General features: G+C 53.7%; 1 protein-coding gene across 6 annotated transcripts in view; it reads right to left on the bottom strand.

Moving 5' to 3' along the window:
- Kdm4b (lysine demethylase 4B) overlaps positions 1 to 23,274 on the bottom strand; it is an 87,680-nt gene that overhangs the window by 51,804 nt on the left and 12,602 nt on the right. For all 6 annotated transcript variants that reach the window (XM_027416854.2, XM_027416852.2, XM_027416851.2 and 3 more), the window contains exons 2-6: positions 18,549 to 18,658; positions 10,827 to 10,991; positions 7,065 to 7,240; positions 6,608 to 6,722; positions 2,489 to 2,682 (exon numbers count right to left, since the gene is read on the bottom strand). In XM_027416854.2, coding sequence (XP_027272655.1) covers positions 2,489 to 2,682; positions 6,608 to 6,722; positions 7,065 to 7,240; positions 10,827 to 10,967 — 626 coding nt within the window. In that variant the 5' untranslated portion in view covers positions 10,968 to 10,991; positions 18,549 to 18,658. The remainder of the gene's footprint in view (positions 1 to 2,488; positions 2,683 to 6,607; positions 6,723 to 7,064; positions 7,241 to 10,826; positions 10,992 to 18,548; positions 18,659 to 23,274) is intronic.

The following is a 23,274-nucleotide window of genomic DNA, read 5'->3' on the forward strand; positions in this document are numbered from 1 at the left end:
GCCAGCTGGTCCTGGTTCCACTCTCACACACAAGCATACCCACACACCCCTGCTCATGCAGGCCACCGTGTGCACATGTGGGGATTTGCAGCAGGAACAGCTGTGGGCTGTCTGTATCCGGAGGTGTCACTAGCCCTGTAGGACAATGCAGCCATGAGGAGCAGGCCACTGGCCCTTGTTGCTGCCACATCATTTCTCAGGGGATCCCAGGGGCCCAGGTAGCAGCCCAGCTGCCCTCCATACAGGTGGTAGCAGAGCACGAGGGAGGAGTCATCTGGCTGGACAGATGTACATAGAGGGTGGTGCCACCAGAGGCTGGGGCCCACACTGGGGATTAAGGACACAGTCTAGGCTGCTCATGAGATACCATCAAGCTATCACTGTCACACCAGGCTTCCATAGACAGGGACCTTGTCAGTTGAACTTACAGAAATGGGTGGGGTGCACAGCCCAGACACCCCAGCAGGAGCCCACAGTGACCAGTGTTAACTGTCAAATGGACAGGATCCAGAAGTGTGGGAGACAGACCTCTAGGAGACAAGACTTGCTCATCCCCTGGGCTGGGATCCCTGACCACATACAAGGAGGAGCTGCACCAGCATCCATCCGGTTCCCTTCCTGTCATGTGACCAACTGCCTCAGCACCTTCCCATACATGGTGGAGCCAAAGCAAGCAAGCCCTTCCCCTCTTGCTAGTTGCCTATGCCAGAGGATTTTGTTGCAACTGAAAAGCAGCTGAGAGCCATGGCCAGCAAAGTGCTGCCCATGCATCCTAACTTTCTCAAGTCCAGGAGGTTACCCCCCCATGCATAGGGGCTGTCCTGGATCACCAGTGTCACCACAGAGCCCTCAGAGGGCAGCAGGATGGTCAGAGGCAGAGACTGAGAGACTCCTCATGGCCATCTTGGAAGGGGGAGAAAGGGTCCCGCCTTCAGGGAACACAGGGCCCCCGATACTGGGACAGCAGAGTGCAGAGCTCGCTCAGGTCCCAGGGAACAAGAAGCAGGCACAACACTTCAGGCATTTCTCACTTCTGTAACTGTGAGAGACAGACAGTGCTGGACCCACAGGGCTTGAGAATGTCAAAAAAGGGGACTGTATTTGGGGTCCACTTTCCCATCCAGCCCAAATCCAGCCCAGCTTGGTCATCAGTCAGGAAGCTAGCCTGGCTATAGGCTGACAGTTGGCTGCAGGGTCCACATAGGAGGCACACATACCAACACAGCCATGTCCTCCAGGGCAGGAGAGCTACCCAGGGCCAAACATGGACTCCAATGGAGTGGGGAGGACTGCGTGCCTGGGGTTTGAGGGCAGAAACACCCAAAGAGAAGCATTCTTGGCATGACCCTCCACACGCTCAGCACACAGTCCTGTCCACAGCTGAGCAATACAAGGGAGGCCTGTTGCAGGCAGGGTCTTCCTGTCACACTTGGGGCAGCAGGGAGGTGCTGGACAGTGGGGGACAGAAGGACCACACTGTGTGGTCACAGGATGCAACTAAGGGACACCAAAGCCCCAGTGTTCAGGAGGCAGCAGCCTCAACTAGGAAGACCTGAGCCACCACCTTACACTCTAGGCAGACTCCAAGAGCCACACAAGTGCCCCAGATACAAAGCACTCCAAGGGAACAACGGGGCTCCCTGTACCTTGAATTCTCAGCTGTGGGTAGGTGAAAGCGCCTCCACAACCAAGCAGAGGCCCAGAGTGATGGTTAGCTGTCAACAGATGTTAAAACCACCAGAAAGAGACTCTCAGCAGGGATGTCTGCATCAGGGTGGCCTGAGAGGTACATGTCCAAGGGCCCTGAGTGCTCATGAACAGAGAAAATGGAGCTGAACATGGTGGCAGCAACCCTGGACCACGTGGGAGTGGAAGAAGCAGCTGAGCATGCTCCACATGGGTGTGGCTCCAATTTCCTAAGTGGCTGACTATGGGCTGCAACATAGGCCAAAATAAACCCATTCTCCCTAAGGAGCTTACTACAGTGACAGAAATGGCTGCAGGACAGCCAGCTACTAGGACCTGCTCTCAGTGGGCACCCATAGACATCCCCAGCCCTCAGCATTGCCCTCCCCATTCAGCACCACCAGATGTTGGGGAGGGCATCCTTCCTGTCCATACTGTGCAACAAGGAAGCTGAGCCCAAGAGGAGACAAGAGCCTGGCCTGGGATAGGGCTCTGCCTGGCAGTCAGCAAAGAGTACTGCTGGCATGCTGGCACCTCATACAGCCTCCAGGTCCAGCAGAAACTAGCCCCTGTGATGTGGCCAGAAAGTGACACAGTCATCGGCCTGGCAGAGGCTCAGGCAAGGCCACGGCCCTCAGTTCACTGCCTAGAACAACAGGACTGGAGGTGGGTACCTGATACCACCAAGGCCATGGTCCTGGACCAGCACATCTCCCCCAAGCCTGAAGTGTGAACAGGAGGCGCCCACAGTAACCTGTCAGCAGTGGCCAGATCTCCCCATGCCTCACACCCCGGCACTCACCAGGACTTGGGCTCGCCAAAGTGCAAGTAGTTGATGCTGTACAGGTCCATGTCCTCTGTGTGCCAGGCAAAGGTGGTCTTCCACATGCCGAAGTACAGGTAAGGCGTGTTCACTCCCTCGATGATGGTGCCGCACTCGCGCTCCACCATATCCAGGATGGTCCTCAGGTTGCCGATGTTCCACTGGGCCACATCCTGTGGACAGTGAGGGTGTGGTCAGCAGAGTCCTCCCGGCTATCTGCCCACCTGCACCCTGGCTGCAGTCACCAGAGTAGAACAGGGCCACTGAGGTATGTCAGCATCAGGTTGCCAGGCTCCAGCTGGTCATCCCAAGAGGTCAAGGGGACTAGGGTCATGGGCAGACTAGAGCTGCTCAGGCCCCAAACTCTCGCCTACCACCTCAGCCTTCCTGGAATAGCACGACACAGGCAACAGTCTATAAGCCAGCATGTGCCAAGGGACGACGACAACAGCTTGGCAGTGACCTCCACACCTCTAAGTAACACAAAAGGAAAAGGGCAGTCTCCAAGTGGAGTGACCTCTTCATAGGCATATGCCCAAATGACAGCCCTTCCAGAACCTTCATCAGACAAGACCAGACAGCTTCAAAGGATTCAGGCAGATATGGATGAAGCCTGACCTCCACCCATGTTGATAGCTAGAGCAAAAGCAGAGCAGGAACCTCACATGCCTATCACCTGAGACCTCTTCTCATCCCAGAGCCACCAGGTGCATCTCAGCATCTCCACACAGTGACCCTACAGGTGGCCATTCTCCTGCCAGGAAGCTGAAGGCTAAAGTCTGCAGGGCAACAGGTCACGGAGCATACAATGGCCTTGCTGCCCTGTCTGCCACCCAGCACAGTCACCACATGGAACACGTCATGGGCTACAAGAAAGAAACCCAGGTACAACCTTGTGGGGACAATCATCCCATGGCTGGGTCAAAAGTCCTCTGCTCTGGGCCTCAGTTTCCCCATCTATAACAGATTCTGGACTACCAGCATGTGCCACACGGTGAGGCAGGCACACAGACTTGTGGTAGATGTGGCCCAGGGACTGTTCTTGGTGGCTGAAGCCTGTGTCCTCCATAAAGTCAGCACACTAGCTGACAGGAGGTAGGACGCAGAGGCATGCCTGGAACATCTTGCTGGGCAAAGGCCAGACTGATTTCACATAGCACTATCCCAGGATCACAGATGACAAAATGACAAGGTGATAGCACAAGATACTAGAGGACAGGGAGCCCAAAATCAAGGGAAGAGAACAAATGGCCACTGACCCGAGACCCCACTGACCCCTGTAAAGTTGCTCTGGACCTGCAATGGGTAAAGCACATCAAATCATCAAGAGACCCTATGCCCCCATCAGAGTGCAGAGGCTTTGCCCGCCCAGGGTGCACTGCTGGACAATGTGAACGGGCGCAGCATGCTGACATTCAGCAAGAGTCAGGAGTTCAAGCTCATCCTCAACAAGTTAAATCCAACCTGTGCTCCATGAGACTCTGGCTCAGGAAGAGAGGAAAAATCCGTCTACAGAAGGACTTGTGAGACAGCTTCCACCTCAGTCATTGGCAGAGAGAGCCACAAGCACAGGTAAGCACATACACTTGGAAGATATAAGCCTTCTCGTTTAAAGTAAATTATACTGGCAAATATTGGATTTAATCCTGCCAGTAATGAAGGAACAACTAAAATAATGAATGGAAGGAAGGAAGGAAGAAAGGAAGGAAGGAAGAAAGGAAGGAAGGAAGGAAGGAGCCATCAAGCCAGAAAGGATATAGACGAGCCCTGAACTCACATGGCTGCTGCAGGACAGAAGCTATGGGAAAGCCTGGGTCATGGCTCCAGCCCCAAGACACTGGGGAAGGGAGAATAATGGAGGCAGGGAGCGCCTGGAGTCACAGGCTAAGGCAGGGAGCACCTGGAGTCACAGGCTAAGGCAGGGAGCACCTGGAGTCACAGGCTAAGGCAGGGAGCGCCTGGAGTCACAGGCTAAGGCAGGGAGCGCCTGGAGTCACAGGCTAAGGCAGGGTTCCTTTATTTAATTACTTGTGTGTGAGTGTGCACATGTGCAAGTGCAGTGCCACAGAGCCCAGGTCCCCTGGAGCCACCACTGTAGGCAGTGATGAAGCACTTGAGGTGGTGCTGGGAATCTAGGAACATGTTCACATGGCAAAGAATCTAAGGACAGACTTCTGCAGAGAGGTGCACGGAGACAGCGGGAGCCCCTGGGAGATTCAGCATCATGGGCAAAGGAAGTACAATGTGGCAGCGTCTCTCACACACAGCATGCCGGGAAGCAGGAGTGGATGAGGCGGTCCCAGCAGGTTCACCCTGGATATGACTTCAGAGAAACAAAGCCCTGACCACAGGGACCTGGACAGCACCGACAGCTGCCTCACCTCCCGGAGCCCAAGCAGGTCACAGTCACCTGACAGGCAGGGGCATGCTGCATGGGCCTCTACACGCCAGTGTGCAGGGACCCTGAGGACACTGAAAATCAGACATGAGAGGCCACAATGTGGGACACTAAAACTAGGACATGTCCAGACAGAAAGTGTACTCTTGGGTGTCAGCCTGGGGAGGATGGGGTGGCTGTTCGTGAGGCTAGATCTGGGATGGTAGGCCAGGGCTCTACAGCACTGTGGGTGCACGGGAGCCCACTGAACTCTGTGCCTTCACCTGCTGGAATGCATGGCAAGCCAGCTGCCTTTAGGAGCAATCATAGCCACTGAGAGGACTCGGCATGAAGGGGCTGCCACCAAGCCTGGTGACCTGAGTGCAAATCTACAATAGAGGCCAGACACATATGTGCCTGCATGCACACACACACACACACAAGAACAAACACCTACACTCATACCACACACAACTCAAAAAACAAAGAAACAAAAACAACAACAGCAGCCAACACTGAAGAGACTGCTCAATAGGACAGCCTGAAGCCGGCCTTCAGCACCCATACAGAAAGCTGAATATGACAGTGTACACCCATAATCCCAGCTCTGGGCAGACACAGGGGAGTGCCCTTGGCTTGCTGGCTGGTCAGTCTAGCTTAGTGGGTGAGCTCCAGGTTCAGTGAGACCCTTTCCCAGAAAACAAGGTAGGGTGTGAAGATGCAGAGATAGCTCAGTGCTTAAAGACCACTGGCTGCTCTTCAAAGGACCGGGATTCCGTTCCTAGAAACCACATGGAGGCTCATACCAGCTGTACTCCAATTCCAGGGGATTAAACACACCTGCAGGCAAAACACTCACACACAGAATTAAAAAATGACTAAAATTAAAAACCCAACAATATGGGAGGTAGAGGCAGGTGGATCTCTGTGAGGCTGAGGCCAGTGTGGTCTACAGAGTGAGTTCCAGGATAGCCAGGGCTGTTATACAGAGAAACCCTGTCTTGACTAGGTAATCCAAGCACTCATGGTACAGAGGCAGGCACACTTCCTTGAGGTTGAGGTTAGCTTGGTCTACACAGTGAGATCCTATCCCCCCACCAAAGCAAGGAAAACAGGGCCAGGGTCTGAGGAAGACATTTGAAATTATCTACAGGCCTCCTGTACACACACACACACACACACACACACACACACACACACACACACACACACACAGAGTCAACTAACAGAACCTTCCAGAAGCATGTAGTAAGGTGCCAACACCAACACCAATGTGGCTCTGCCCTGGGTTCCTGAGCTGGCCCCTCTTCCTGAGTTTGACAACTGAGCCCAGGCAGTGAGGCTGCAGGTACAGGTAGTAGGAGCCACCACCAGGCTGGGATCCAGTCACAGCTCCAAGCCATGGGTTCCCACTCCACACATCAGTGGCCCCCACTGAGGGGGCCAAGACCTCAAAGGTGACTGACACAGGAGTCAGAAGAGGCAGAACCCAAGCAGCCCTCACCATCACAGAGACTAATCCAGGCTGTGACCTCCTGTCCAGCATGCCACCCTGGGCCAGAAGTCAGCACAGACCTGCCAAGTAATGTCCAGCAACATGGAGGTTGGTGACAGCCACTGCAGTCACCGTGGTCCTGAACAGTGAGGCACACACACTCTCCTCCCATCCCCAGAGACTGCAATGGTAGCCAGGCCCATGGCAGGCACTCATGGACACTTACTTCATCATATAGGGAGCCACTGATGTCGGCTCCGTAGATGGGCGAGACGAAGGTCAGGTTCTTCCAGTACTTTCGTTCCAAGTCGTCAAAGTCCTGATGGCGTGGAGTGCAGTACCTAGGGACAGCACAACAGCTTGGATTGGGCTCTGGGCAGTACAACATCCTCTAACCACCTCAGAACCCAACTCCAGAACCAAGGCTGCTAGGGCAAGGAGGGGCACAGAGCTTCAGGGACCAGGGGCAGCCAGAGCACAGAATACAGGGACCATGTGCCTGCACACGCTATGACTATAGGTCTCATGATGCACAGACACAGGAGGCATGGGAAGCCAACACTGCAGGACAGCCCCTGGGGACAGGGACAGGGACAGGGATGGGGTGAGGGGCCCTGCAGCCCAATCTGGGCCTCCAGTAAGTAGGGAGTCTGAGCAGCAGGGAGATGCTTGAGCCCACATACTTCTCACTGTTGGCCAGGCGGCGGTATTCACCCACGGTCATGGCCTTCTTCTGGATGTTATACTGTGTGAAAAGCCCCGACTGGCCTGTCACCACCTGCTGTATAGGTGCTGGGATGACCACATCATCAATGTCGTCATACGTCTGCCGTGGCTTCCACTCCTTGGGTGGGATGATCTGTGGGGCCAAGAAGGGTATGGGTGATGCAGCTCCCAAGTCTAGGGAATCCTAGGTCCCCAAAGATCTAAGTGCCCCAGACCAGTGCTGCCACACACAGGCACCACACAACCACAGCAGCCACGGTAGCTGAGGTGGTAGTTGGGCCCCACTGTAGCAGACACAGGGAATGGGGGGATAAGTCAGGGCTGAGCCGGGCATAGTGTGTGTGGTTATAAACTAAGCCAATACACTTGAGGGCGGGTCAGCAGGGGCCCACTTTGAGACACTCTTACAAGTGAGTCTGTTCTTGGTCACTGCTGTCATGCATGGGTGCCCCTGGATGCAGGAGAGAGCAGGCAGGGCTGGGGCCTCCTCAGTCCTGCTCTGACAGTGGGTACATGATAGTGTGCTGCAAGGGAGTGCCCAAGACAAAGTCAGAAGCAGTGTCTGGGGTCCCAAGAAGACAGGGAGTGGACACTGAAGGAGAGTAACTTCACACAGATCGACATGGCAACAGTGCCAGGCAAGCAGGGGGCTGCTCTGAGGAAACTGAGGCACAAGGCACCATCAACCCAGCCCTACGCACTGGGAAGGGGGATGGCACTTAGATGCATAAGCTAGGGCAGAGGGGATACTTGGAGGGGCCAGGAAGGTGGAACTATCACTCCAAAAGATGGGCAGAGTCAGAACTGCCCAGCCCTCCTCAAAGGGAGGTGAAGGGCACCCACTCAGAGCACTCCCCACCCTTGGGTGAGTCTGTCTCTCACTGCCTATAGCAAGCACCCTCTCAGCTCCTGGGGCACACAGATCCTGCGAAGGTGGTAGGGACAGCTGTGCAGGCAGCAGAGCCCCAGTACAGATATGTGCATACATGTATGCACTCACACACACACACACACACACACACACACACATTCTTACACAAATGCATGTGCACACAATTATTCTCTCTCTTTTTGGTTTTTCAAGACAGGGTTTTTCTGTGTAGGCCAGGCTGGCCTCGAACTCTCAGAGATCTAGCTGCCTCTGTCTCCTAAGTGCTGGGATTAAAGGTGTGTGCCACTACTGCCGGGTTACACACAGGCAGGAACACATGCATGCGTGTGTGCATGCACATGTGTATTCACACGCACGCGCACACACACACAATGGTTGAGGCTGATGAACCCCATGCCCTTAGCCCATGCATGGCCAGCAGTACTCAGGGCTACAGAGGCTTCCTGGAGTCAACTGCCCTCAGAAGGCGGGAGGTGTGTGTGCTGTGCTGGGCTGTGCTGTGCTGTGCTGTGCACCAGGGCTCAGCTGGAGTCAGCCTCCCCAGGTTTCCCTCCCATAGGGTAACACAGGCCCCCCAAGGTCACAGAGAACCTGAACCTGAACCTAGTGTCATGGTCATGGCTCCAATCAGGCAAGCAAAACAGTGGAATGCAAAGGTGAGGCAGAGTGGCAAGGCCCCAAGGACAAGGTGAAGGCAGAGGAGGGGAGGACCAGAAACTCCAACCCAGGGAGTGCAAGCAGCCCTAAGTACTCATGCGTGAGCATGCGCGCGCACACACACACACACACAAATATGCACACACACAAACACGCACAAACACACACCATACTTATGCACGAGCATTCATGCATGCACACACACACATGCACACTCACACACACTCTCATGCCAGAGGGGAAGCTGCACCTGCACAAGGCTGTGGTATGAGGCAGCAGGTCAAAGATGCCATGGTCTCATTTTCAGGGACTTCAGCAGAAGCCCTGTCTAAGATGGCCATGCACAATGACCTCTGGTGGAAAGGGTGCTGCAGTCACCCAATATGTGGCCATGGAGGAAAATAAAGGGGTAGGAACCTGCAGCTCAACCAGAAGAACTGGCTCAAGAGCCTTGGGATAGAGGGCTCTAGCTGAGGCTGGGGACTGGAGTCCCCAGTCTGCTGAGCATCCTCCACAGGAAACCCAAGGCCGACCCCAGGACTGCAAAATGCCGGGAGGCATGTCTGCAGGTGGCACATATGCAGGCGTGCAGACACACATGTGGCTGAGTAGACACTCACTGGGTAAGAACGTTTATTCTGAAAACATAAGGACCTGAGTTCAAATCCCCAGCACCTGTGTAAAGGTCTGTGCACCTACCTACCTGTGACCTCAGCACAGGGAGCTGGAGACAGGCAGAGATAGCTCCCTGATAGACAGCCTAGCCAGAATGGTGAGCTTCCCAGTTAAGTGGGACTCTGTCTCCACGAAGAAGTGGAAGAGAGAGGAAAATGCCCAACACTCTTCTCTGGCCTGCACATGCACACACCACATGGATGCACACCTGTGTATATGTACATGGGCATGGACCAGCACACCTGTGTCCCCACGTGCAGACACAGAGAGGCAGGGCCAAAAGAAGGCAGTACCCAGTGTCCTTGCCTGTTAGGCCGAAATCAGAGGGAACAGTGTGAGAGTATCATTACTGCTTCAAGGCCATAAAAAGGTTGAGAGCTACCAGGACAACATGGCAGTGAGACAATGCCATGGGGGAGGGTAGACAGCGTAAGGCCTGTGAGCTTGGGTCCAGGCCCCATCCAGCTCTCTGACACCTGCTCCCTTGTGAGCCTTGCATGAGGAAGACATTCACTGAGAAACTGAACTTCAGGAGGGGACAGAACTTGACAGCTCTAGAGCTGGGGGCAGTGGCTGTGACTGGCAGACAGCATGCCTGCTTCAGAGGGCACCACTACGCTGAGGAAGGTTTTGTGCCCTTTTGGTTTTGTTTGTTTTGTTTTGTTTTCTGGCTTATTTATCATGTGTGCATATGTATGTGCACATATGTAGGGGTCAGGGAGCCACTCACAGAAGTTAGCTCTCTTCCTAGTGTATGGATCTCAAGGGTACAGCCCTGTTGTCTGCCATCTGCCACCTGTGGGGTTTCTGGACTGTCTATTGCACTCTGAGAATCAGGTATTCTAGACAGCACAGTGGCCATGTGGGGACGCACCAGCAATTGCTCCAGGTGTCACCTGAGCAAGGCCAGGTGTGAGGGTGCCGGCCTGCCCTCCTAGCATCTGGGAGGTTCAACACCGTCCTAGGTGTTTTCAGACAAAACCCTAAGGCTGTCGTTTCCTTGCATAGGAGAGGCCCAGGCGAGTGGTTTACCAGCAGTGGGAGACCTGGGCACATCCCAGTGCTGAGAAGAAACAAGAAATGAAGCAAGAGGCAGAGAGCTGACTCAGCATGCAGAGCCCAGCACCTCGTAAGAAGGCTTCCAACTCCCCTTCAACATGCACCCCCCCCCCACACACACACACACACATACACACACACACGACTCTCTTTGCACACTTCTTGTTCCGGGTCACTGCCACTTAATCAGGAACTAAAGGTGTCTTCCTGGCAATACTGCCCCTAGGCATTGGGTCCCCTTCCATCCTAGCCTATCCTAACAACAGGCTCTGTGTTCCACCCACACTGGGTTCTCCCCAGGGCTAGAGACACGAGTACCCTGATTTTGTCCAGGCACCCCCACAGAACCTGGTCCCTCTGTAGATTTTAAAAAGGGGTTGGAGTGGCAGTGACATGGAATCTAGGCACAAAGCAGCCTGGGAGTGGTGTGACCCACCTTGGCTAGGCCTGCACGGTGGGCGCCTTGTGACTCGATGTAGGCCACGTATCTGTTGAAGTCTCTGAACTCCTCCATGGTGGGTCGGAAGGTCATGATTTTGCAGCTGGGGTTCTGGGCACTGTGATCCTCGGACCCCATGGCTGCAGCAATGCAGAGCCTCACCTATGAGAGGACAAGAGTGGTCAGTGCAGCCCTGCTGTCACCACTAGGACGCTTACCCTCAGAGGCAGGAGGGCAACAGCGGGCAGCTGGGGCATGCCAGCAAATCCAAGACTCCATCACTCCCACCAGCCTAAGGGCCAAAGTGATACCAGCTGACTAAACACACAGGTACCCTCCCTCCAAAGCAGATGAAGTCCCAAAAGCTGTGCACTTTCTAACCAGAGGCCCCTAGAATCCAGCACTGTTCTCAGCAGGGACCTTCTTCCCATGTGGACGTTATGGACTTGTGTTCCCTGCATCCACCCAGGAGCTCTGTGCACATGGGGTTGTCCTGGGCTAATTGAGAATGTTCCACTTATGCATAGGGGGCCAACTGTTCAAAGCCCAGAATCCATCAAGCTATTCAGGGAGGCCTGGGTCAGGAAGGCAAACCCAACCCATCTGAGTCTGCTCAAGCCACAGCCAACATCAACCTGCCTGTGTCTGCACCGAAGGGACGTCACAGATGCTGGAAGCATCTATGTTATATGAAGGCAGCACAGCTGGTCTCCTTCCTGCCCCTTGTAAAGGAAACTTGTCAGCCAAGAAGGGTTGTCAGTCCCCACCTCCTGGAGACCCTTCTCCACAGCTCCCATACATTTCCCAGGGTGGCCACCAGGTGGCAGCACATGCCCAGAAATGGAGTGTAGGGCTTGATGGGCACAGAAAAGATCTGGGGCAGGGGCCAGACTCCCAAAGGCCACCACCTTGATGGACTCTGGAGAGGAATGAGGCTGCATCCGGGACTGTACCGGACACCTGAGTGACCTGGGGCTCTACTGGACACCTGGAAGCCCTGAGGTTCTACTGGACACAGCCCTCAGAGCCACAGTGCCATGTGACAGGACATGGTTTACTAAGGGGGCCGTCAGACACTGTCCTCCAGGGCACCAGGAGCAGGCCCCTAGCCACAGACTAGAAGCTATCTATCCTGCAGGAGCTCTGACTTACTCCCAGTCCCCACCAGCCCCATATCAATTGCTGAGACCAGAACCCACTGCCACCCCTCCCCACATGCAGAGGTGAGAGCTGGGGAGATGGTACAAGAGGAACATCATGTCCCGGGGACCTCACAGCCTAGAAATCAGCAGCCTCGGTGTTCTGGAGAGCAGGAGGGAGGAGCATGGGAGGGTACAGCAACCACCAGCTGAGTGCAGCCCTAGGCTGGATCCAGATGCATCTGCCTTGGCTGCCCAGCAGGCCACATTCAGTGGGGGAGCACAGTGTGTCTTCTAGATAACAGGACAGCACAGTTCCCCTTCCATGGTTTACTGCTGAACCCTGACCCACTGGGTGGCCCCAGAGTCTGACTCCCCACCCTCGTGTAATGAGGGTGCCTGCACCCACCATCTCCTTCTCACACAGTTCTCCTTCCCAGGGACTGCATCAACCTGGCCTGGGGCAGCACAAAGCAGTTCTCCCTCCTGTCCATCTCCTGCATGACCAGCAGAGCCCCTGTCGTCACCAGGGTCTTTGTGCAAGCAACTGTGATGGGCATGGGACCTGAGGGCTGTACTTCATCAAGGGACACTACACAAGGTGCTGGTGGGAAGGACACAGAGCAACATGGCCAACAGCACACAGAATAAAGGCGGGAGGCAGGGCCAGGACACAGCAGGCAGGCAGTGCTGGCCAAACACCTGTGCAGAGGTCAAAGAACAACCTGCAGGAGTCAGTTGTCTCCTTCAGTCATGTGTGACCCAAGGCTCGAACTCAAGTTGTCAGGCTTAGCAGCAGGTACATTTCCTTTGGGGGGGGGAGTGGGGTTCAAGACAGGGTTTCTCTGTGGCTTTGGAGGCTGTCCTGGAATTTGCTCTGTAGATCAGGCTGGCCTTGAACTCATAGAGATCCGCCTGCCTCTGCCTCCCAAGAGTTGGGATTAAAAGCGTGCGCCACCACCGCCCGGCCAGAAGGTGCGTTTCTCTGTCAAGGAGTTGAGATCTTAAAGGTCCCAGTTGCAGAGAATCAGTGGAGGGCCGGGACCACAGCTGACCCCTCAGGGTGTCCCGAGAGGCACAGAGGAGAACCAGGACTAGGACTAGGTGGACCAAGACTAGAAGCAACAGCATGCCACTCCCAGGAGAAGCCTGAGCTACCTGGGAGGCAGGGAGCTAAGGGTTCAAATGCCACCAGAAGCTGGACAAACTGGCAAGTGGAGTGCTCCAGGATGCCCAAAAGGGCCAGCCATTACCAGACACCTCGCTTGCCACCACACAGACCACAATGGACTAGAGGACTGTCTGAGGACCCACACATGCTGCAGAAGCCCCCATGTGTACAGCCACTAGCTACAGAAGCTAGTGGGAGTACACACAGAGATGGGGGTCCCAAAAGCTCCTGGGACACAAATGTGTCCATCACCTGTGATGGGCCCAGTCCAATGAATATTCTAGGTGCCTCTTGTCTGAGAATCTGGGCTAGGCAGAGCTGCTATAGCCTAGTAGCTGAGCTACTATCCTAGTAGCCCAGACAGAGCTAGTAACCTAGTAATCTAGTAGCCTAGAGTCAGGAGCTGTGGCTAGTGGGCTTGGAACCTACTAGCCTCAGAGTGTGTGTGTTGCAGGGTGGGGGGAGAAGACACTCAGCCACCACATGCTGGCTGCCAAAAAGCAAGTGCCCTGGCTCCACCTAGTGCCCACAGAGAAAGCGTCCTCTTCACCTCCTGACAGTTAAACCAGAGAGCAGAGGGATCCCCTGAGACCCACCCACCCTACAGGAGGCTGCTCCCACTATCCAGAGACATGTGTCAAGACCAGAGCCTTCAGTCCAGGCTGGTTGTAGTCAGGGTCTGTACACAGAGGGCCTCGGCAATGGCTGCTGCCTCAATGGGGCACTGTGGCTGTAGCCTGTCACCTGCACCCCACTGCTTGCACACACAGTCCCACCTAACTCAAGCCCAAGGACAGAGCACCCCAGGGCAGGACTAAGGAGATATGGGCTGGGCCTCAAGGGCCCTGAGAGTGTGGTGACAGTGCCTGGGCCTGAGCCCCTTGGTGCACAGAAACGGGCTGGGCTGGTACCATGAGGCCAGGACAGCACAGGCTCAGTGCCCTGGTGCACCCTCAGGAAACACAGGAGTTCAGGAAACTAAAGCGCTCTTCCTGGTGACACTGAAGACACCAGTCTGCATCCCTCCCCCCTCCGGTGTCCAGGGAGGGGTCTTCCTAACTCCTCTTGCTCCTGAAGGTCCCTACTACTGGAGATCTGGCCACTGGGTGACACCCCAAACTCTCTGGTGAGTCCCAGCTGGCCACAGACCTTGGCCATCATCGTGAGAAGCTCCATAATCTAAGCTCAGTCTCCAGCAGGAAGCGTGGCCATGACTCCCTGAGTCTGGTTCAAGAGTGTGGCTGGACTCATGCTGCGGTGCCCATAACTCCAGAAGCCACACAGCAGAAGAAAGCGGGTTTTCTGATGGGTCCCACAGAGCCCAGGCAAGGTGAGAACAATTTGCCCCTAGAACTGTCTACCCCACTGCTCTTGTGCCCCCCCCCAGCTGTGTGCCATCTGAGCACAAGGAGCCCGCATGCTGGGACAGGACCTCCCAATCCTGAGCGTGCAGCCTTCCCTGGCAGCCCTGCCCTCCTTTATCTGAGTAAACAGTAGGGGTGCGGTGGGAACAAGACGGGCGGGCACAGAGGATGAGCCCTGAGGGCCTCACTTGGTCAGCCAGGACACAGGATGATGGGGCTGTAGGATGGATGGAGGGGCTGTGGGATGGATGGAGGGGCTGCGGGATGGATGGAGGGGCTGTGGGATGGATGGAGGGGCTGCAGGATGGATGGAGGGGCTGCGGGATGGATGGAGGGGCTGCGGGATGGATGGAGGGACTGTGGGATGGATGGAGGGGCTGCGGGATGGATGGAGGGGCTGTGGGATGGATGGAGGGGCTGCGGGATGGATGGAGGGGCTGTGGGACAGAGGAGCTGACAGCACAGGGCACAAGGGCCAAGGCCGAGGGCTGGGAACTGTGGCTAGTAGGCTCAGAACTTTGTTATTTAACTTCTGGGATGAGGAGGCTGGGCACACAGGTCACAGGGATAAGTGGGCAGTGGACTTGGCACAGTACCAGGAGAAGACAGGCCAGTCGACTAAGCACTTCCCAAGGACAGCTGAGGGGAGGTGTAGTCCCAAGAAAAATACACAGCGCTGCCAGGTAGCTGCAGGGACCTGCCATGCTTACAGAAGGTATGTGGGACATCCAGGCCAACGTCTTTACTCTCAACAAGCCATATGCACGGATCCCCTGGCCACCTCACAGGAGTAACAGCCAGAAGTCAGCAAAGTTGCTCTCTGCTGCAAGGACCCACCCTGCATTCTTCCTGCCTCAGCTCCCCAAATGCAGATGAAGTACAGGATCCATGCATCTTCTCCTGTGTGACTGCTGGAAGCCACCAGAGTGAAGGGAATTGCTGGGCAAGCCCCTGACCATGAAGGCCTAGGCAACACTCTTGTCAGTTAAAGGAGGAAATAAAAGACACAGGAACAAGGGTCATGGCCCACGAAACACACTGGTCACTCCCCAGAGATGCTCAGCTGCAACATCTGTGAGCAGGCACAGAGTGGGTGTCTGGGGGACTCTTGGGAGGCTGAGGCAGGAGGCAGGACAGGATTAAAGTGTGAGTATGACATGATCTCTGACTGAGCTGTGGTTCAGCAGCTGTCACAGTTGAGATCACAGCCTCTGACAAGGTGGGGAACAACTACAAATGCTGCTCCAGGTGTTTCTGCAACGTGTAGGACCACTCTCACTGCAGCTACAGATGGAAGGTGGGGCAGCCACTGGGAATGCCAGGTAGCTCTGAAGGCCTGTCTCAGTCACTGTTCTATACTGTGACCATGGTAACTGATAAAGAAAAGCATTTAACTGAGGGCTGACAGTTTCGGAGGCTTAGTCCATCATCATCATAGTGGGGAGCATGGTAGCAGGCAGACAAGCATGGTTCCGAAGTAGTAGCTGAGAGCTTTACATCCTGACCCTCAAGCAGCAGGCAGAGACACTGAGTCTGATATGAGTTTCTGAAACCTCAGAGCCACCCCAGTGACAAACCTTCAACAAGTCCACAACTCCTAATCCCACCTATTCAAATATATGAACCTATTGGGAGCTATTCTTATCCAAACTACCACAGCCCAAAGCCACTGTCACCACAAACCTGAATCCAATATAGGTCCAAGGAGTGACTTCATGTCCCATACAGCAGCCAACATTGGCAAGATACACAATGGGTAAAGAGTGGCTCAGTCATATACTGAAAACACCAGGCAGCCCTGAACAAGAATCAGACTCAGACACACACAGCGTGAAGGGACCTGAAGATCAGCTTCAGTGAGAGACCCAGAAACAAAATGTCACTCATGCTGGCTAATTTTATATCAACTTGACACAAGCTAGAGTCACTTGAGAGGAGGGAGCCTCAATAAAGGAAATGTCTCCATAAGATCTAGCTGCAGGCAGGCAAGCCTGTAGAGAATTTTCTTGATTAGTGATCGATGGGTGAGGGCACAACCACTGTGGGCCAGGAAGTGGATTTGTGGGTGCTAGAGGCTAGGGAGAGAGGGCTTCCTTTTGGGGTGATGGGATTTCTGGACCTCAACAGTGGTGATGGCTATACTACTCTGAATATACTGCAAATGACTGAGCTGTCCACTCTTGGCAGTGGGCCCAGGTGGATGCTCCTCACAGAGGAGCTGCAGGACCTGCCAAGCCCTGTCTGTCCCAAGCACCATCACTGGGCAAGGCCTCACTGTGGAGTCCTTAGTTTCCTTCTGGGGAGCTCTGAGGAAAGCATGGCTCAGCATGCACTCTCCACTCCCTGTGTGCTCACCTTGGCTCAGAGCACCTAGGTTGAGGGCAAAGGCTGCCTGGAACACAGCTGAGCTTGAACACAGCTAAGTGTTTCAGGAGGTTAGGACAGAATGACTTCCAAGCCTGGTCACCACCTGTCTATCACCTCTTGCCCACCAATGTTCCACAATGCCTGTGTGGACAGTGGCTCTGGCCATTTTGAGCCCCACAGATAGTAATCTCTGGTACAAGGTTCCACTGTTCCAGCTGTAAACTAATAAAAGTTTTACAAGACAGACAGGGACCCCAGGACCCTGCCCCTGCTGCAGCCTGGCCCTTCTCAGCTGTGGTGTCCCTGTGAACAGCAAGAGGAAAGGCTTCATCAGTTCTAGTATGCAGTGGCCCGCCCAACTCAGAGGCCCTGCAAAATCACCTTGCTGGGACTCATCCCTGAACTAAGAGGTGGCAATTAACCCAATCTCCATCGCCAACATGAAGCCCAACCTGAAACCCCCAGCGTTTACCGCAATTCAATGACCCCATCCTGGCCTTTCTCAGCCTTGGCCCCTTCCTGGGGAGCTCTGGGCCACTGCAGATGCTCCTGTATTAGGCCTGTCCAAGTTGCAGTGTGATGTAGTGGTTGTGCCAAATTCTGCTCACAGGGTCCTGGATTGTGTCCCTAGCCCCTGCACACAGGGACCTGAGGTACAAGAGGGTGACAGTATTGAAGTTCACTGAACTTGCAGGGAATCTGAGAACAATAACATCCCATGTTAGGCAGGGACTCTGAAGGCCACCACAGAAACATGTCAAGGACCAAACGGCACAGTTAATCTGACTCACACTTCACAAGTGGGTTGGAGTGAGGCCTGTGCCCTGGGTTTACTAAAGTCCCAGAAACACATGCACACACATGTGTGTGAACACATACTACCCCATAAATAGGCTCTTTCATTTATAAAACATTTTTGAAATTATGTATGTACACATGTCTGTGTGTACATGTGAACAGCACCAATGCCCTGCAGTGAGGTGAAAGCTGTGTGTGCACACGAGTACAGGTGCCTGCTGCCCGAAGGCTGGATCTCTTAAACTGGAGCCACAGACAGTTGTAGGTTCCTGACATGGGAGCTGGGACCTGAAGCCCAGTCCTCTGGAAGAGCAGACAAGACACTGCTCTTAACCACTGAACCATCCCTTACCTCCAGATCCACACAAGTTTCATTACTGTTTTGGTGTTTTTTTGTTTTGGTTTGGTTTTCCCTTTTCAAGATGGGGGCTTACTATGTAGCCCTGGCTCTCCTGGAACTTACTATGTAGCCCAGGCTGGCCTCAAATTCAGAGATCCACCTGCTTCTGCCTCCCAAGTGCTGGGATTAAAGGCGTGTGCCACCATCCCTAGCTTACATCCACTGTTTTGAAGGTGTTTTATTAAAAGTTGCCTCCTACTGCTGGAGACCCTAGCCCCATTCCTAATCCCAACTTCCGGCTGTGGATGGATGAAGGGAACAGGCCCCACATCCCCAAAGATCCACAAAAGGTGTTCCAGAGACCAACCCGCACAGGATCTCCAGGTCCTACCACAGTCAGCAGTGCTAAGAGAAGCCTGAGTCACTGCTGGACAGGTGCACAGACTCCACCCACAAGCCACCAGGTCTCAGCACCACCCAATCTTGGGACCCATGGACCCACATTTAGGCCGCCATCTGGGGCCTGGCTGCTGTACTTACCTGGAGGTTCCAGGAGGTTCCAGGGGGCTGACTTGGTGACAAATAACCCCGGGCTCAAGAAAGCAATCAGGGTTACTTTCTGTCAGGCACCTCCAGCGATAGCCAACGTCCTGCAAGGTACAGATGAAAGTTAATGACTGAATTGCACGGCTGCAGTTCCTGCCTGTCCCATCCTTCCAGTACTACCTCTGTCAGGGACACTGGCCTGACACAGTGTCCAGCCCTTATCACTTCTCAACAACATGCAGGCTGTCCCCAGATCTGTGCTGGCCCAACTGTGAGCTAGTGCAGTAAGAGCCCGGAGCAGTTAAGTGACAGCAGAGAAGCTTCTAGAAGCCAGAAGCCACAAACAGCTACTAACTTTCAAGTTGAGTCAAGTGTGATGCCTGCCACCCAGCACTTGGGAGGTGGAGGAAGGATGGCAGGGATCTGAAGCCAGCCTCAGCCACACCAAGTCTGAGGCCAGCCTGGGTTATTTAACACTCGGTCTTAAAAAGCAGAAAGTGCCTGGCTCCTTCCAAAGCCCCTGGCCTCTAGAGGGAGGTAATGGGTCCCTGCCAGTGAGCCACCTTCTAGTGCAGTGACTCAAATGATCTGGGCTTGCTAATGGGAAGTCCCACCACAGTGTGGCACTGAGACCTTGTGATGGAAGCCTGTGGTTGAGGCTACCAACCTGTGACCTCTGTGGCCCCCACCTGTGCTTCTTACTGCAATGTCCTGGGCTCCAGCTGCCTTTACTACTGCCTATGTGTCCAGTCCTGGCTAACCATGGCCCTAAGGGAAGCTCCCCTAAACAAACAGTGTGAAGCTGACAACTTCTCTCCCAGCACCCACAGCCACACCATGCCCCACACCACTGTCACCATGCATCTTCAGGAGACCCTAGGCCAGTCTTTCCAGGTCCAGCACCAGCAAGGACCACCTCCTTCTCTGCTGTATGGAGAATGCCCCACCACCCCTCGGACTCCTGTCCTCACCCCTGTCCAGTGCAAAGTCACCATTTCCCCACCCCACCCCGGCCACTCTGCTTCTGGGCCTGCTGGATACCAAGCTTCCCAGCACCAATTCACAATCTTCTGTCTGAAAGAACAGAGCTACCAACAGAGGGACTGGAAAGATCACTCAGTGGGGGAAGAGTGCTTACTGAGCAATAATACATGAATTTGAGCTTGAATCCCAGCAACCAGGTAAGGAGCAGCACTCATTTGTGATGCTGGGAGTGGGGGTGTGTTGTGGAGACAGGAACTCGCTGGCCACCAGCACAGCAGATTATGATGAGCGCCAGGCTGAGACCCCAGGGAAGGTTCTAAGGGGCTCTCTGAACAAGGTGGAGAAGGTCATTCAACCTGAGCATCAGACAGAACCAGATGGCTCAGGGTGGCAAAGCTCTAAGAATTGAACAAAAAAGGCTGGGAGTAACTTGGGGGCCCTGGGTTCCAGTCCCTGCACCACTAGCCCTGGTCAAGGGCATTCGAGAGCTACCAGAGTTGATGTTCCTGTGGAAGGTCTGTGCTAAGGCGAGACCCAGTAACAGGGAGGGAGTGATTTTGTTCAAGCAAAGGTCCTACACACCACACACAAAGTTAATTCTAAATGGGTCCAGACCAAATTTTAAAAACAAACATCAGGTTTTTTTTTTCTTCTTTTTTTTTTATTTTTTTATTTTTCAAGACAGGGTATCTCTGTGTAGCCCTGACTGTCCTGGAACTCATTCTGTAGACCAGGCTGGCCTCAAACTCACAGATATCTGCCTGACTCTGCCTCCCAAGTGCTAGGATTAAAGGCATGCACCACCACTGCCTGGCTAAACATCAAATTCTTAGAATACAGATATTTCTGGCTTTGAACCAGGTGACTTTTAGACAAGATGTAAGAGAAAACACACACTGGGCTCTAAACTCAAACGCTGCCACGATGAAAGGGAGAGACAGTCTGGGAAATATCTGAGAGCCACAGGTCTAAGAAGATCAGAACATATAGTCTTCACCACTCAACAAGAAGACAAAGGACCAGTATCCAGAATATACAAAGAGCTCGACATTTGTGCTAGCTAGTTTCATGTCAACTTGACGTAAGCTAACGGCATCAATTGAAGAAATACCTCGGTGACATCCAGCTGTAAGGCATTTTGTCACTCAGTGATCAATAGGGGAGGGTCTAGTTAGGTAGAGAGATGGCTCAGTGGTTAAGAGAACTAGCCATTCTGGCAGAGGATCCCTGTCTAATTCCCAGCACCCCCTCGGCAGCTCACAACTATCTGAAACTTCAGTTCCCGGGGATCTGATGCCCTCCTCTGGCCTCCGGGGACCCCAGACACACACATATACACAGACATAACATTCAGGCAAAACACCCGTATGTAAGCAATACATAGTGGTAATACAATTACTAAATCAATAAAATAAAAATTAAAGAGTAAGCCTAATAAAGCCATTGGTTGGGGGGGGGGGGGTTCTGGTTTGTCGCTTGGCCTAACTGTGAAGGGCAGATATTGCTGATGGGGGAAGTACTTCTGTGTATGTTTATCTTTTTCATTGTTAAATAAAATACTGTTTGCCCAATGAGACAGCAAGTAGACGGGACTAGGAGTCAAAGAGGATTCTGGGAAATGTAGTAGAGAAGTGCTGATCCAGGCAGGAAGTGACATAGCAAGGAGACTCATATTTAAGTGAAGGAGAAACAGGAAGGGCCCTCTTTTCCCCTCCGCTCCTGCTCCAGCCGCACAATGTGATCCACCGACAAGGAGGGACGCCAATAAAGCATCCAATAAGATAAGTCTTATAAAATATATAGGTTTATGATAGTTAAGACTGAGCTAACAAATGAGAAGTCCTAGTCATTGGCCAAGCAGTATTGTACCTAATACAAGTCTCTGTACATTTATTGGGGCCCTAACTCCGGCAGGCGGCTGGCGTATAGCGCACACGTGGAGGTGGGGCTCAGCAGCTTTTGGCAGAAAGATTTATCGTAACACATTGCCTAGTGTCCCCAGAGAGAAATCTTCCCAGCATTTCTGCAGCTGGGATTCTATCACAGCATGGAGGCCCTGACTCTACCCATTAGGGTGCTCACATCTGCTCAATTCAAGACAGTCACTGGAGAGACAAAGCCACTCAGCAGGTAGCAGCCAGTCATGACAAGAGTCCAGGAGCCCACAACTCCCTGACTCCAAACTCCTTCCTAGCTAAAGTCCCCAAGATGGCAACATGCAGAGAGAGGTTCCCTGAATGGCTGGAGACAGACTTTGCAACCCACAGTGAGTTTTGGGTGCATCAGGCGAGGCTGTCTGTCCCCAGTATCCTTGGGATGTCACTAAAGTCAGGACACAATCCTGGAGCTCTCCATGGAGCCCTGGCTGAAGTGATCACACAGATCCCAGCCAAAGGGCTCAAGGAACTCCTCTGCAGCCTTCCTTCCAAGCACCCACTCTCCATCAGGACAGTCAACACAGAGATGACCAGGGACAGGCCACACAGGCTTGCCAATGCCCACCAGTGAGATGTGACAAAGAACCTAGGCATCCAGCACCCGTCCCCAAGTCAGCAGGAGTGGGAAAGGGTTGGCACAGCAGGAAGACACATAGGCTGGACCAGGGCATGGTGGGGGGGGATACAGAGACTAGCTCAGGGCATTGTGGGGATGTTGTCCAGGAGACAAGGCAGGGTGGGCCCACAGTGCCAGGACAATAGGAGAAGGCTGCACTCTGCACCTTGCCACAGGGAGTAGGACCCTTGACCACATCATTCCAATCTGTCATCACTGGAGACGGAACTCAAATGTGCCTGGAGACCCAGGACACGGGCAGAACCTGGCAGGTGGACAGTGAGAACTCCCAGAGCCCCAAGGTCCAGGGCTTAAAGCCAAGGGAGGATAAATGTGAGGCTAGAGCCTCAGACAACAGGATGGACACAGATGGCAGGAACAACCGGGCCATTGGCTTCTCCCAAGGTAAGGCCCTGGCACAGAGTGATGCCCAGGATCCTCTCACCTTCCCCAGGAAGAACTCAAGAATACAGACCCAAGGCCCTGGGTCCCCAACAGCACACTCACCATTTTCTAGAAGGACACAAGCTGTCCGTCCATCCATAGCCCCACCCCCCCTCGGAATCTGATGTTGCTATTGTAGTCTAACCCATAATAATCACAAGAGTCACACAGAGGCCTGAGAAGACTGGCAATCAGGCAGACCGTGGGGACAGAGGTCTTGGTGAAGTAAGTAAAAGGCAGGCTGCTGCAAGAGCAAATGGGCAAATGTCTTAAATTATGTTTATTACATTTGTAATTTTCCTTTCCTTTGGCTGTTTTTTGGGGGACCTTGGAGGGGAGGGTTGAGACAGGTTTTCTCTGTGTAACAGTTCTGTCTGTCCTGGAACTCACTCTGTAGACAAGACTAGCCTGGAACTCACAGAGAACTGCCTGCCTCTACCTCCCGAGTGGTGGGATTAAATATGTGCACCAACACCGCCCAGCTCATTTGTTTATCTTAAATTTGAGTGCACGGGCATTGGTAGAGTGTGGAGATCAGAGAACAACCTACAGAAGATGGTTCCTGCCATCACAGAGTAAAGCTTGGCAGCAGCCACCCCACCCACTGAGCCCTCTTGCCAGACCGGAACTGCCTTTTCTCTTTAAGTCAATCATACTGGTCCCCAGAATTTTGTTACAGCAACAGAAGAAGATGGTAAGAGGAATGGGGTATAGCTCAGAATGATGCATGCCTGTCATC

The sequence above is a fragment of the Cricetulus griseus genome, chromosome 5, assembly GCF_003668045.3.
Source record: "Cricetulus griseus strain 17A/GY chromosome 5, alternate assembly CriGri-PICRH-1.0, whole genome shotgun sequence".
Lineage (NCBI taxonomy): Eukaryota > Metazoa > Chordata > Mammalia > Rodentia > Cricetidae > Cricetulus > Cricetulus griseus.